At 28.7% G+C, this 13,612-nt stretch overlaps 1 protein-coding gene across 1 annotated transcript; it reads left to right on the plus strand.

Moving 5' to 3' along the window:
• The first annotated feature begins 3,772 nt into the window (after positions 1 to 3,772).
• LOC107476311 (exocyst complex component EXO70A1) lies at positions 3,773 to 7,663 on the plus strand. The gene is made up of 11 exons (XM_016096113.3): positions 3,773 to 4,104; positions 4,535 to 4,630; positions 4,903 to 5,108; positions 5,383 to 5,628; positions 5,722 to 5,860; positions 5,942 to 6,154; positions 6,255 to 6,460; positions 6,615 to 6,812; positions 6,886 to 6,985; positions 7,156 to 7,382; positions 7,488 to 7,663. The coding sequence occupies exons 1-11, from the start codon at positions 3,943 to 3,945 to the stop codon at positions 7,603 to 7,605; spliced, it is 1,911 nt and encodes a 636-aa protein (XP_015951599.1). The 5' UTR covers positions 3,773 to 3,942; the 3' UTR covers positions 7,606 to 7,663.
• Positions 7,664 to 13,612: the final 5,949 nt, after the last annotated feature.

Here is a 13,612-nt window from a genome sequence, read left to right on the forward strand (position 1 = left end):
AGAGTGTTTCAATTTGTTAGGGTTGTTTTACGTGGAGATTATAGATTTTTAGGGTTTTGTTTTTAGGTTTCTTTCAATGTGAGATAGATATTGGAACTTTGAAAATTGGGTTAAATTGATTTGGTGATGAATTGTTTAGTCTTTGAGAAATTTTGCAGTAGGTCTTCTTTAATTTTCTATGTGAATTGCATGATCAATTATTAGATGTTAAGAAGTGTGATCCATAATTTCATGAGATAAGACTTGTATGCCTGATTTAGGAGTAGGAATTATGAGATTGTGATCCTACTATGGAAGCTTTGGATTTTGATATAATTGTTAGGGTCTGAAAGAAAAGATATTAGGATTTTGTTTCTCATGCACTTTGTGAGAATTTAACCCATACATGTTGATTGTTCGTTATTATAGATTTTGGAGATATCTTATATAAAACAAAATATTTTTTTTATCTAAAAGGGTTAGTAAGACTTAAAAATAAAAATAGATAATTGGTAATAGGTCATACGAAGATTGTGACTTATCTTAGCTTGCAATCTTTAAGAGTGGATGTATTGAATATGAGGTATCAGATTGAGAGAAATCTTTGGGTGTGATCTTGAAGGAGATGGACACATGTCTAACTATAATTGACTAATGAATGTCCTCCAAAGTCAAAGTTAGGTCTTTTCCTCCATGCTCTAACAAAATTTTTATTCTCAGTAGGTACATAGAAGTATAGAACATTATATTGTTGTGTAGAAGGGACTACATAAGCTTGTATATCATTATTGTTTAGCCATGAATAATTCATGGTGATGAAAAATCTGGACATTGATGATGATCCAATGAATATAGTTTCTTACTTCATTCAGATAATTGAATGTGGTTACTGGTTAATGTATGGTGATCCTTATTAGGGAAGATATAAAGAGTTAAAGCTAAGTGCATGCTTCATGCAAAGGTTGACAAAATTTGAAAGAATTCGATTAGGAGCTGACTTTTTGACTTTACATTCTAAACTTAAATTTTAAGTTTTAAATTTTGAATTTTAAATTTTAAATTAAAAAAATAGTTAAAAAATTACAATAAAATCAATTAGATAATATTAATTAATTAAAAATTAATTAGCTATATTTATTATTTTGAAAATAATATTAAAAAAATAATTATGTTTACTTAGCATGTTGCTAAACAGCGTAATAATTGGCAGTAGTTGTGACTCTGTGGGTGGAGAGTCACTTGTAATTTTTTGTGATAAGAAATAAGAACCGTATGAGCCATTTTTTTATTCGATTCTTTCCAATATTTTATGGATTTAGTTAATATGTATTTTTAAAATATATAATAAATTTATTATTAATAAAATATTTTAAATTTTTTTATTCAATAAATAATATGACAATTGTGTTTAGTTGCATATCATCTGCTAAAAACAACGCTAGAAAATAGTAAGAGTTAAAGTTACTCATCAATTATTCGAATTCAATTGGTTAAATAATCTAATTTTATCTTTACAAGAATTAAGGCAATGATTCTTCTAAAAAAAATTAATTCCATAAAATATAAGTGTTCGGTTAATGCAATTGCGAATTTTATCAAGGTATTAATTAATGAAGCAGAATAAAGAGAGTATATTATATTATTCAAAATCTAACAACTTTTTAGCATCTTTTGTAGTTATTAATTATTATGCTTAGAAAGTTGGTTAATAAAATTTCATAATTATTTACTTGGTTTTAACTAGTAATGCATTTTTTTTTCTTTTTGAATATGCATGGCCGGAGTCATAATTTACCTTTAATTAGTCTAAATATGTTAGAATACTATCATTATCTGCCAGAAATATAACTTAATAGCATATTTAATACAATTGATTGAACCTATAAGTTTGATACTAATTGGATTCTATGTATTTTGTTTGGATTTGTTTGTGTCCATTTTTTCTCCTTTTGCAATTACGATTTTCAGTAATAAAAATAGAAAATAAGAATCACTTACAATAATAAAACTACCAAAACATAAGGGGTTGAATATAGCAGACAATTAGAATTCTAATTTCATATCATTTAATATTCAAAATCAATTAAAAAAAATAACAAAAATTTTTAAACAAACAGCAAAAGAAAGTTTGAAATTAAAGAGATTAAAAATATTTTTATCATTTTTATTTAATTGAAAAAATTAAAAATTAAAAATATTATTTTTAAGTTTGTATTACTTTTTAAAAATATTTTTATTGAAAATATTATTAAAATATTCAATCAAATTTATTTTTGTATTTTATTTTNAATAAAAATAAAAATAAAAATGACCAAAGATTTTTGTAGGAGGAAATAAGTTTATCGAACTATATTCTTAATAATAGAATTTTTGCAATGATTTATTATTATTAATAAAAAATTAATTTTTATACACTATTAATATAAACGAATTTTACGTACGTCACATCGACGAAATAAACTAATTTTCAAATTCTTTTTTGTGACTAGCTAATTTTCAAATTATCATTTGTAAAATCTTTTATATGGAATCAGCATTTATCAAACTCAACATTACGGGGTAAAATCATCAACTATAAAATAAATCTTAATTTAAATAAAAGGTAGAAGAAAAAAAAACGAAAAAGAAAGAAAAAGTGAGTTAAGTTCCACTTTAGTCTTTAATATTAGTAAGTTGTATTTATTTAATATCTAACTTTTAAATTGTTAAAATTTAATTTTTATATTAAAAAAATGCACCAATATAGTCTCTCGTATATTTTCTATCGTCGTAGCTCAACGTTGTTAGTGACGTTATTAAAATGACGTCCTAAACACTCTTGTGCTAAAAAATGTACTAAACAGTATTGTTTGAGAGTTTGAACAATTAGTATTATTCAAAAAGAAAGAGTATAAAGTTTTAGTATTGTTTAAATCCTAAAACAACGTCATTTAGGTAGCGTTTGGTGAAGAGAAAGAGACAGAAAGATGGAAACTGAGGGATAGAGATTAAAAGATATTCTGTTTGGTGTAAAATGGGAGACAGAAATTGAAACAAGAATGAAATTCTAATTTAATTTGCACAAAGGGTAAAATTAAAATTAATTAATTGAAATGAGGGTATTTTAAATATAAAATGTTAATTAAAGTTCAATTTTCATCTCCAAAAATTTTAGTCCTTTATGTTCCCACTTTTTAGAGGTACTAAAATTTTAGAGACAAAAACAGAAATTTTAGTATCAGTCTTTGAACTAAAATATCAGTCTATAAACCAACAAATATAATACTACATCTCAGTCGTACTTCAAAATAAATACTATCTTAAAGTCTTTTTTAACGTCAAAACGTGTATGACATTATTTTAATATATTCAGTATGACAAGATTTGAGTTACATCACTAACAATGTTAAATTTCGACGATAGACAATACACAAAAACTACATTAATATACTTTTTTAAATTTAGAAATTAAATTATATATAACAATTAAAAAATCAAAAACTAAATTAGTATAAATAGCCAATCTCAAAAACTAAAGTAGCCCTTAACTAAAAAAAAGCATCATGGCAATCAGAATTATGCTCAGGTATATATATACACTATTGCTTCTTGATTTAGCTCATTCTACTTGTATACATTTTTTATGATATAAAAAGAAAATATGTATACACATGCAACATACATGAAAATGATTTTTTTTTGGTGACTACATGAAAATGATTAAAAATAAATAAATAAGAGTTTAAAAAAAATCAACAAAAGAGACTAGAGAACGAAAGAGATGCAAATCACAATAACAATAACGAACTAACAACACCAACTGCCGCATTTCCATTTCCAATTTTTGGATCAAACGCATTCTATCTCGCGTTCTTCATTTTTTCTCTTTCTTTCTTTATTTGTTTCACTCTCTGTACGTAACAAATTTTTCTTTGATGCATTCTCTCTGCTGCGTCGTGTGTCAAATAAAATTGCTACGTAACAATGACGACGATACCTCAAACAATGGAGGCTCTACGGCAGAGAGCCACGCTCGTCAAGGAATCGCTCCACAAGAGCCAGATCATCACCGACAACATGGTCTCCATCCTCGGCTCCTTCGATCACCGCCTCTCCGCCCTCGAAACCGCCATGCGTCCCACTCAGGTAACCGCTTTCTTGTTTTCATCTGCAATCGCAGAATTCAAATTGCAATGCAGCTGAAATCTCAATCTAGAAGTTCACGGAAACAATGCGATATTGGATTATTAGCTTCAATTTTTCGTGATTTTTATTCAGCTTCAGTGTTTTTTTCTTTTCTTTTAATTTCTTATTTTATTTGTTTTTGTGTGTTGGTGCAAACGTGATTCTTCAGCTGGAGATTTTTTTCTTAGCTTGATGAAGTGATGCTTAGATTTTTTTCCTTTTTTTTAAATTTTTGCTTAGGTTTATTGCTAACTTTTTTTTTACATTTGTTGAGAAGTGAATGTGATTATCTTCTTTTTCCTTTTTCCTTTTTTTATAGCTTGATAAAGTATTGTTCAGGATTTTTTAAACTTATGTTTTTTTTTTCCTTGTTTGATTATTTGTTTGTTAGATTAAAACACATTCAATTCGAAGCGCACATGATAACATTGACAAGACTCTGAAGGCAGCAGAGGTGTTTTTGGTGCAATTCGAGCAAACTCGCAAGGTAGGTCTCACTATTGTGCCTTTGTTTTCAGTTCATTCATGCATGACCATGTAGCAGGGTGGAAGAGTTTCTTGATTGAAAATTGGTCAATTCATAATTTAGATGTTAACCCCCAAAGATTAAGTTGTAATTTGATTATGTTCAGTGATTAAAATTGATACGCATTGATTTACAGCTAATGTTTCTACTTTCTATCATGTTGGTCTTCTTTAAATTATGTCTATAACTGAAATCCCAAGGAACTTTTAATGTTCAAAGTTAATTATTATTAGGCGGAGGCTAAAATACTCAGAGGGCCTCAAGAGGATCTGGAAAGCTATTTAGAAGCAGTTGATCAATTGAGAAACAATTTGAAATTCTTCAACAGCAAAAAGAGTTTCAAAGGCAGTGATGGTATCATCAACCATACCAACGGCTTGCTTGCCAAAGCTATCGCAAAGCTGGAAGACGAGTTCAGACTTCTGTTAACAAATTACAGGTTGGTCCTCTCATAATCTGATTTTTTTTAACCATATTTGCTAGCTTGATTGTTGTTATTCTCTCTGTCCATGTTCTTAAAGGAGGAGCATATCTTAGTGTTTTGTTTCTTGTTGATTTAGTTTGTTCAGTAAGCATTGAAGGTGAATTCTATGATTTCGTGATGGGAAAAGATTATCATTTTTTCACATGCAACTTAGTAAAAGCTAACCTGATTCCACGCATTTATATCATTCTTGATGATCTAAATTTTACCAAACTGATTTCAATTTCAGCAAACCGGTGGAACCTGACCGCCTATTTGACTGCATACCACACCGTCGACGATCGTCAACTTCTGGAAGGCAAAGTGATGCAAGCAAACTCGATCTTGATAAGCAAAGCGAGTCTGAGAAGCAAACAGAACCGGCTGTTTACACACTTCCAACCCTGATACCACCCAGAGTTATTCCTTTGCTACATGACTTAGCACAACAAATGGTCGAAGCTGGCCATCAACAACAGCTCTTTCGACTCTACAGGTAGCTGTGTTTCTTTCTGTTTAAGGAACATGTCTGCACAAAAAACTTCTTTCAACTTCAGATCGCATTTAACTGTATGTTGCAAATTTGTAGAGACACTCGTGCCCCTGTCTTGGAACAGAGTCTTAGGAAGTTAGGTGTAGAGAGGCTGAGTAAAGATGATGTTCAAAAAATGCAGTGGGAGGTTTTGGAGTCTAAGATTGGGAACTGGACTCATTTCATGAGGATTGCTGTAAGATATGAATATCAAATCTCTTTCTGATCTGTACTATTTATGTCCCTTGCATGCATCTTTCTAAATTTTCTTTGACAGGTTAAATTGTTGCTGACTGTGGAAAAGCAAATATGTGATCAAATATTTGATGGTTTTGAAAATATGAGAACTCAATGCTTTTCTGAAGTCACTGCTAGCAGTTTTGTCATGCTTCTTAGTTTCGGAGAGGCTGTTGCCAAAAGCAAGAGGTCATCTGAAAAACTATTTGTTACTCTAGACATGTATGAGACAATGAGAGAACTTCAACCTGAGGTATTGTTCAAGTTTATATTTCAGACAGCACTTTTCTTTCCTTTCTATATTCTTTATGTATTGTTTTCTTCTTATCACCTTGGGGGTGTATATGATGCAGCTTGAGACAATTTTTGAAGGTAAAGCCTGCACGGAATTGCGCGAAGCTTCTCTGTCCTTGACCAAGAGACTAGGTCAGACAGCCATGGAAACCTTCTGTGACTTTGAGGAACTTATTGAAAATGATGCTACTAAAACTGCTGTGCTTGATGGAACTGTCCATCCACTAACTAGCTATGTGATCAATTATGTTAAGTTTCTCTTTGAGTAAGTGTTCTTCTACCTTTCGTGTATCCCTTTTCACAAAATATAAATAAAACTACATGAATAAGTATTCATCACTTATATACCATTCACATTCTATGCTACTACTCCCAATTCAGTTAATCTCTGTTTCATTGTTGGTGCTGAATGTGGACAGTTATCAATCAACATTGAAGCAAATTTTTCGCGAGTTTGATCCCAATGACCCAGAAGGTCAGTTAGCAAACCTGACAACAAGGATTATGCAGGCTCTCCAGAATAACCTGGATGGAAAATCAAAACAATATAAAGATCCAGCTTTAACCCAATTGTTCCTTATGAATAATATCCATTACATAGTGAGATCCGTGAGAAGGTTGGTTATCGTGAACTTACCATTTTATATGGATTCATTGATGGAAGATTTACGCATTGTTTATCTCTCACAGGTCAGATGCAAAGGATATGTTGGGAGAGGACTGGGTGCAAATACATAGAAGAGTTGTGCAACAGCATGCAAATCAGTATAAAAGGATCTCATGGGCAAAGGTTTGTCTTTGAATTCAAATAAGAACACAAATTAAAGGTATCTACTTTAATTTGTGTTCATATAAGTTGATAGTTAAAAACAGTTAGATGACAATTTAGTCAAATATGTCGTGTGAGTCTCCGTCTGTTCTTGTTTGTATTAACTAATGGTGTGATATATGATGGTGCAGATTGCTCAGTGCCTCACTGTGCAATCATCAGGCGGGGCTGACAGCACCGCTGGAGTTTCAAGAAATATGATTAAAGATAGGTTCAAGAGTTTCAACTCTCAAATTGAGGAGCTTTATTGGAGGCAATCTCAATGGACTGTTCCTGACAGTGAGTTGCGTGAATCTCTCAAACTGGCTATAATCGAAGTACTTTTACCTGCTTATAGATCTTTCCTCAAACGTTTTGGGTAAGCAAATTTTAACCCTTTTTTGCTTTTCTCTCTAATTATCTAACTCTATATATGTGTATATACATCCTTCTCATGTATTTATAAAAAATTTGAATCTCTTAGGCCCATGCTTGAGAATGGGAAAAATCCTCAGAAGTACATAAGATACACACCAGAACAAATTGAAGAAATGTTGAATGGCTTTTTCGAGAGCAAGTCGTGGAATGATCAGAAGCGGTGATTAGAAAAATAGTTATAGAAACTTATTAGTCACTCCACTAACATGAATACAATATAATTCCATTATTGAAGAGTTATTACATGCTCCATGCATGTTTTTGTGGATTTCATTAATGATAAAAGTTAACGTGTAATATATATTTGTTCATCTGTTCTGATTGATAATGTTGAAGATGAAAGTTTTGGCACTAGAGTATAGCATGGAGAGATTGAACAAGTACAGCATAGAGAAGAACATATATAAGAATGCAAACATTATCAGAATATAGCATAACAAGTTATGTTCTCAATTCCACAATTTTTGACAAGCACGTAAACTTCAGCGCGCTACATTGCAAACTAATTCATATGGTACTTCAAAATCATGCAATTTTTCAGCCACTTGGAAGTTGGAATGCGCAATTGACCATCTCCAATGGCATAAACTCAACCTCCATTATTATCTTTAATTTTATCAAGTGTTAGACAAAAAAAAAGTTATAATTTATCTAATACTAAATAAAGTAAGTTTTTGTTGATTTTGACTAAATTTTGTTGGTTACCAAATATTTTTGTTTTGATACATTATTATCTTTATTGAAAAAGTCTAAAAGGACAATAACTTTATTAAATTTTGGTCAGTATGTAACCAACAAAAGAAAAGTGAGTAATTTCACACTATTGAATAAAATTTCAATGGCAAAATTTCAATGGCTACAAATCACAAAAATTACTGGTTCCTAACCTTCTCATTTTTATTATTGAATGAGTGGTTAGTTTGCTCACTTGAGTACAATTTGACTAAATTTACTATATTTTAAAATGAAAGGAGTATATTAAATAGAGAGAGAATTGAATATCATTAACTACAAGGTTGAATCACTCCGTAAGATTGTCGAGAAAGTCAAATAATAACAAAAATTACGTTAGATTCATCCTCATCTTCTATTGAGGCAAATATTAAAATTATAAATGGAAATTTTTTTTATTGAAAATATAAAAAATTTTAAAATTTTAATATATTTATTTTATATTTATTAAATAAAAATATTTAAAATATCTTACTAATAGTAGTTTTATCATGTGTCCTACAAATATAAATACATATTAGTTAAACTCATTTATCTATCCCAAATGGAAATATCCATGGCATTATAATATTATTCAAAATAACTATCTTAGATTGGTAGATTAATTAACTCATTTATCTGCTTAAATATATGTTAAAAAATTAAATTTTATCTTGTATATAAAACAACAATTAACTCCATAAAATCGCAATAAACGTTAAATAAAACTCAAATCTATAACATATTAATCATTAATTTTGGACATATTAGATTATATAAGATACTATAAAAAATAAAAAATATTATTCAAAGTAATTGATATTAGTATTTTAATAATGTTATCACAAAATTTATATCAATTGAAAAATTATTAATATTTTCACATACACAATTTTATTATTTCATTTTGTTTATCACAAATATAATTTTATCATTACATTTTTATTCCACTTGTTTTATATAAATACTTTCTTGTTTATTATATTTCCCATTATAATATATTACATTAACATATAAAAACAATAAATATTTTATCCTTTTTTTAATAAAATAGACTGATCAATTTTAATTATTTACATAAATTAATAATATTATTAGAGTATATCAAACGTACAAAAGTCAACAAGTAATACATTGATACTAGCATTTATTATTCTTCTTTATCAATAATGGTAAGAAATTATTATCAATATTGATCAGAATATATAAACGAGAAATACGACTAAAGAAAATTAATATTGAACAAATTTACTAACGGAATAAGTATCTATAAAAATATTATATTTTATAAATTAACCATTAATTAAAAAGATGAAAAGAGAATAACTTTTTCATGTACTAAAAAAAATGTTAAATGACTAATAAAATTTATTTTTTTAGCTATCATTTAGTTAACAATTTTAAAAAATATGGGCTAAAAATATATTATTGAATTATTAAACTAAAAAATTAGACTAATAATTAAAAATATTAATAAAAAATAATAAATTATATTGATTCAAAATGACAAATAATATGAATGGAAAAAAGTAATGTTTTGACACTTATGATTATAAGAAAAAGATTATTATATTTTTAATAGTAACGAATTTATTAATTTAAATTCAAATATCAAAAATTATTAAAATAAAAAAAAGAATTAATTTTTACATACAAGCCTTTTTACTATACAAGACATATAAGTCCTAAAAATCCATAATCCCTAAAACATACTTCTTATGACACGTATATTTCACACGCCTCCTTAACAGATTTTTCAATCAATCAACGCGTGAACATATAACTTTCTTTTTCGAAAGGATTTCGTTTTCTTTTTTGAATTCCTTCTACATTTTCTTGCCTTCTATCTTCAATCTCTTTTGTGCGTTTCTCTCTCCCTTTTTCTTTGCCCTTTACGTAAGTTTTCCTCTTTGTTCTCTTTTTTCGTTTTTCTCATTTTTCATTGTTTCTGAAATCAAGCTCTGAAATTGTTTTGAAAATAATGGATGATTCAACTTAAGATTATTAGCTGAACCAGAGCGAAGTGGATTTTGAATTTGAATTTAATGAAGTTCCTGAGATGTGGTTTAATTCCAGTTAATAATTGAATCTGAATTTGAATCCAGTTAGTAGTTTATGATTGTGTAGCTGAATAATGCGTGAACCTTGTTTGTGAAATTTGTTGTACATTGTTCCTTATTTGAATTGAATCTAATGTACTAGTTCTGATAAATTTTCTGCATTTTATATCAGGGGTGTAAATCAAGAATATTTGGGTGTATTTCAGAAAAGTTTTGGTGTATTTACAGTTTATAACTTTTCATCTCATTGAGGATGAATTGTCTTATTATTTTAGTTGAATTGTTTTAGTTTCTGTTTATTGATGATTTATGAATCTGATTTTTGTTATTCTTATGATGATTTTATAGTTGTATTTGCATTCTATAGTTTATGCTTGTTTTAATATAGTGTATTTTGAGTGTATTTTGCAGCAAATCTATGGTGTTGATGAGCAGTTTGTATCCAAAGTTGGGATGGCCTTTAACACATTTGAAGATGCTACAAAATTCTATAAGGATTATGCGAAGGTTGCAGGTTTTTCTACAAGAGTTCGGAATATAAATAAAAAGGAAAACAAAATTAAGAATCAATTGATTACATGTAGCATAGAGAAAAAAATGGAAATTGAAAATATCTCCGATCGAGAAGACAAATCCCTCGGTTGGATTTGAAGTAGGGAAATCAATTTTTTTATTGTTTTGAATCCAATCAAGTGGTTGAGATGTGGTTCAATTCAGAAGAAAAAATGTTAGAGAAAATATTTTTCTGTATTTGCACTAAATTTGGGTGTAACACGAAGATATTTGGATGTAAGACGAATATATTTGGTGTATTTGTAAAAATTTTGGGTGTATTTTTATTCTGATAAGTTCTGCATAACTTAAAACTCTTCCTCTTCCTCCTCCTCCTTTTCATCTTCGGCTTCTTTTTTTTTTCATCATCATCACTATCTTCTTCTTCTTTTTTTTATTTATCTTTTCTTTTCTGTTTTACTTTCTCAAGTTTCTTCTTGTTTTACTCTTTTAACAAGAATAAAAACAAAAAAATCAAACAAAGAAGAAGAAGAAACACATAATGCTATAAAATTACTTAGAAGATGATGAACTTACATTCATTTAACTAAAAGAAAGAAAGAAATAAGGAAAAGAAGAAGAAGAAAAAAATGCAGCATTAGAGAAAATATTTTTCTGTACAAAAATGCTATTTGTACATTAAAATTAGCCACAAGAATAGCCACCAATGTATTTGTGTATAAATACATGTGTGTTTTAATTTATTTTCAATGTATATTTGTATTCCAGTATGTATTTTATACTGGTGGCTAACTTTGGTGGCTGATTTTAGTGTACACGTAGCATAACTCATTTCTGTATTTGCAGCAAATTTGGGTGTAAAACGAGGATATTTGGGTGTAACATAAAGATATTTGGATGTAAAACAAAAATATTTGGGTGTATTTTTATTCTGATAAGTTCTGTATAATTCAGAACTTTTCCTCTTCATCCTCCTCATCTTCTGCTGCTGCTTCTTTTTTTTCATCATCATCACCATCTTCTTCTTTTTTTCTTACTCATCTTTTTCTTTTTTTTTTAATCTTCTCAAGTTTTTTTCTTGTTTTAATCTCTTAACAAGAATAAAAATAAAAAAAATCAAACAAAGAAAAAGAAGAAACACATAATGCTGCAAAATTACTTGGATGAGGATGAATTTACATTCATTTAACTAAAAGAAAGAAAGAAAGAAGAAAAAGAAGAAGGAAAAAATGCAGCACTAGAGAAAACAATTTTCTGTACAAAAATGCTATTTGTACACTAAAATCAACCACTAAAATCAGCCACCAATGTATTTTTGTATAAATACATGTGTACTTTAATTTATTTTCAATGTATATTTGTATTTCAGTATGTATTTTATACCAATGACTGACTTTGGTGGCTGATTTTAGTGTACACGTAGCATAACTCATTTCTGTATTTGCAGCAAATTTGAGTGTAAAACGAAAATATTTGGGTGTAATACAAAGATATTTTGGTGTATTTTCTGCATAATTTAGAATTCTAACTCTTCCCGTTGTTCATCTTTTGCTGCTTCTTTTTTTTTTTCATCACCCTCTTCTTCTTTTCTTATTCATCTTTCTCTTTTTGTTTTACATTCTCAAGTTTCTTCTTGTATTACTTTTTTAACAAGAATAAAAATAAAAAAGTCAAACAAAAAAAAAGAAACACATAATGCTGCAAAATTACTTTAAAGAGGATGAACTTACATTCATTTAACTAAAAGAAATAAAAAAATAAAGAAAAAAAGAAGAAGAAAAAATGCAGCATTAGAGGAAATATTTTTCTGTACAAAAATGCTATTGTACACTAAAATCAGCTACTAATATATTTGTGTATAAATACATGTGTGCTTTAATTTATTTCAATGTATATTTGTATTCCAATATACTTTGGTGGCCGATTTCAGTGTACACATAGCATAACTCATTTCTGTATTTACACCAAATTTATGTGTAAAACAAAGATATTTAGGTGTAAAACGAAGATATTTGAATGTATTTTTATTCTGATAAGTTCTATATAATTCAGAACTCTTCATCTTTCTCTTTCTCATTTTCTGCTGTTTCTTTTTTTTATCTTTTTAATTCATATTCTCATAATTTTTTTTAGGAGAAAATAATCAAACCAAAAATATATATAATGTTGCAAAATTAAAAGAAGAAGGAAGAAAAATATGACGATAAAGATAAAACACACGAAAAAAAGAAGGAAAAACACAAGAAGAAAAGAAGGAGAAGAAGCAACGTGAAAAAAAAATGACAATTGTAATTTTATCGAGAAAAAAAAAAGAGTCATTCATAATGATGAAGGAGAACTTTAGAAAGTGATGTAGCATATTTTTATTGTGGTAATAAGTGATTGAATTAATTTAGTTGAAGTGGATTAATATGACAATGTAGCAACTAGCATCACCAAATAAAATTTAATCTGTTAACATTTTGAAACACAAACACACCCCAATCATAATCATACTTGTATCAATCTCAATCTAAATCTAAATGGATGCATACACAAGTACAAAGTACTACGCAGTTGAAGTTCATAAATTTCATACAACACTTTGAATAAAAATCTTTGATAACGACAGCACACATTCCTCATTTCCCTCCATAAAAGTCGCCAACACTTCTCTATTTCTGCTTCTTCTTTCTTCACTCTTCTCACTTCCAACTTTTCTCTCTTCTTTGTTTTTCTTTCACCGGCAATGCCCATGGCCTTACCCTACAAAACCGGTTCACCATCCTCCCATTCTCTCCACCGAGTCACCTCTTCAGCCGGTTACCCGGTTCTCTTCTATAGCAACCCTCCAATCACCGCCGCCAACACCGTCCCCGACTCCCCTTCCTCCGCCGCAATAACCGTC

Source organism: Arachis duranensis, chromosome 2 (genome assembly GCF_000817695.3).
Source record: "Arachis duranensis cultivar V14167 chromosome 2, aradu.V14167.gnm2.J7QH, whole genome shotgun sequence".
In the NCBI taxonomy this organism is placed as follows: domain Eukaryota; kingdom Viridiplantae; phylum Streptophyta; class Magnoliopsida; order Fabales; family Fabaceae; genus Arachis; species Arachis duranensis.

What these genes read in the sequence shown, in the direction of transcription:
- LOC107476311 (XM_016096113.3), top strand. Translation starts at nt 3,943, where the DNA reads ATGACGACGATACCTCAAACAATGGAGGCTCTACGGCAGAGAGCCACG. An exon ending in CTTCTGTTAACAAATTACAG is followed by an intron (nt 5,109 to 5,382) that starts GTTGGTCCTCTC and finishes TTTCAATTTCAG; the next exon opens with CAAACCGGTGGAACCTGACC. An exon ending in TATGTTAAGTTTCTCTTTGA is followed by an intron (nt 6,461 to 6,614) that starts GTAAGTGTTCTT and finishes GAATGTGGACAG; the next exon opens with TTATCAATCAACATTGAAGC.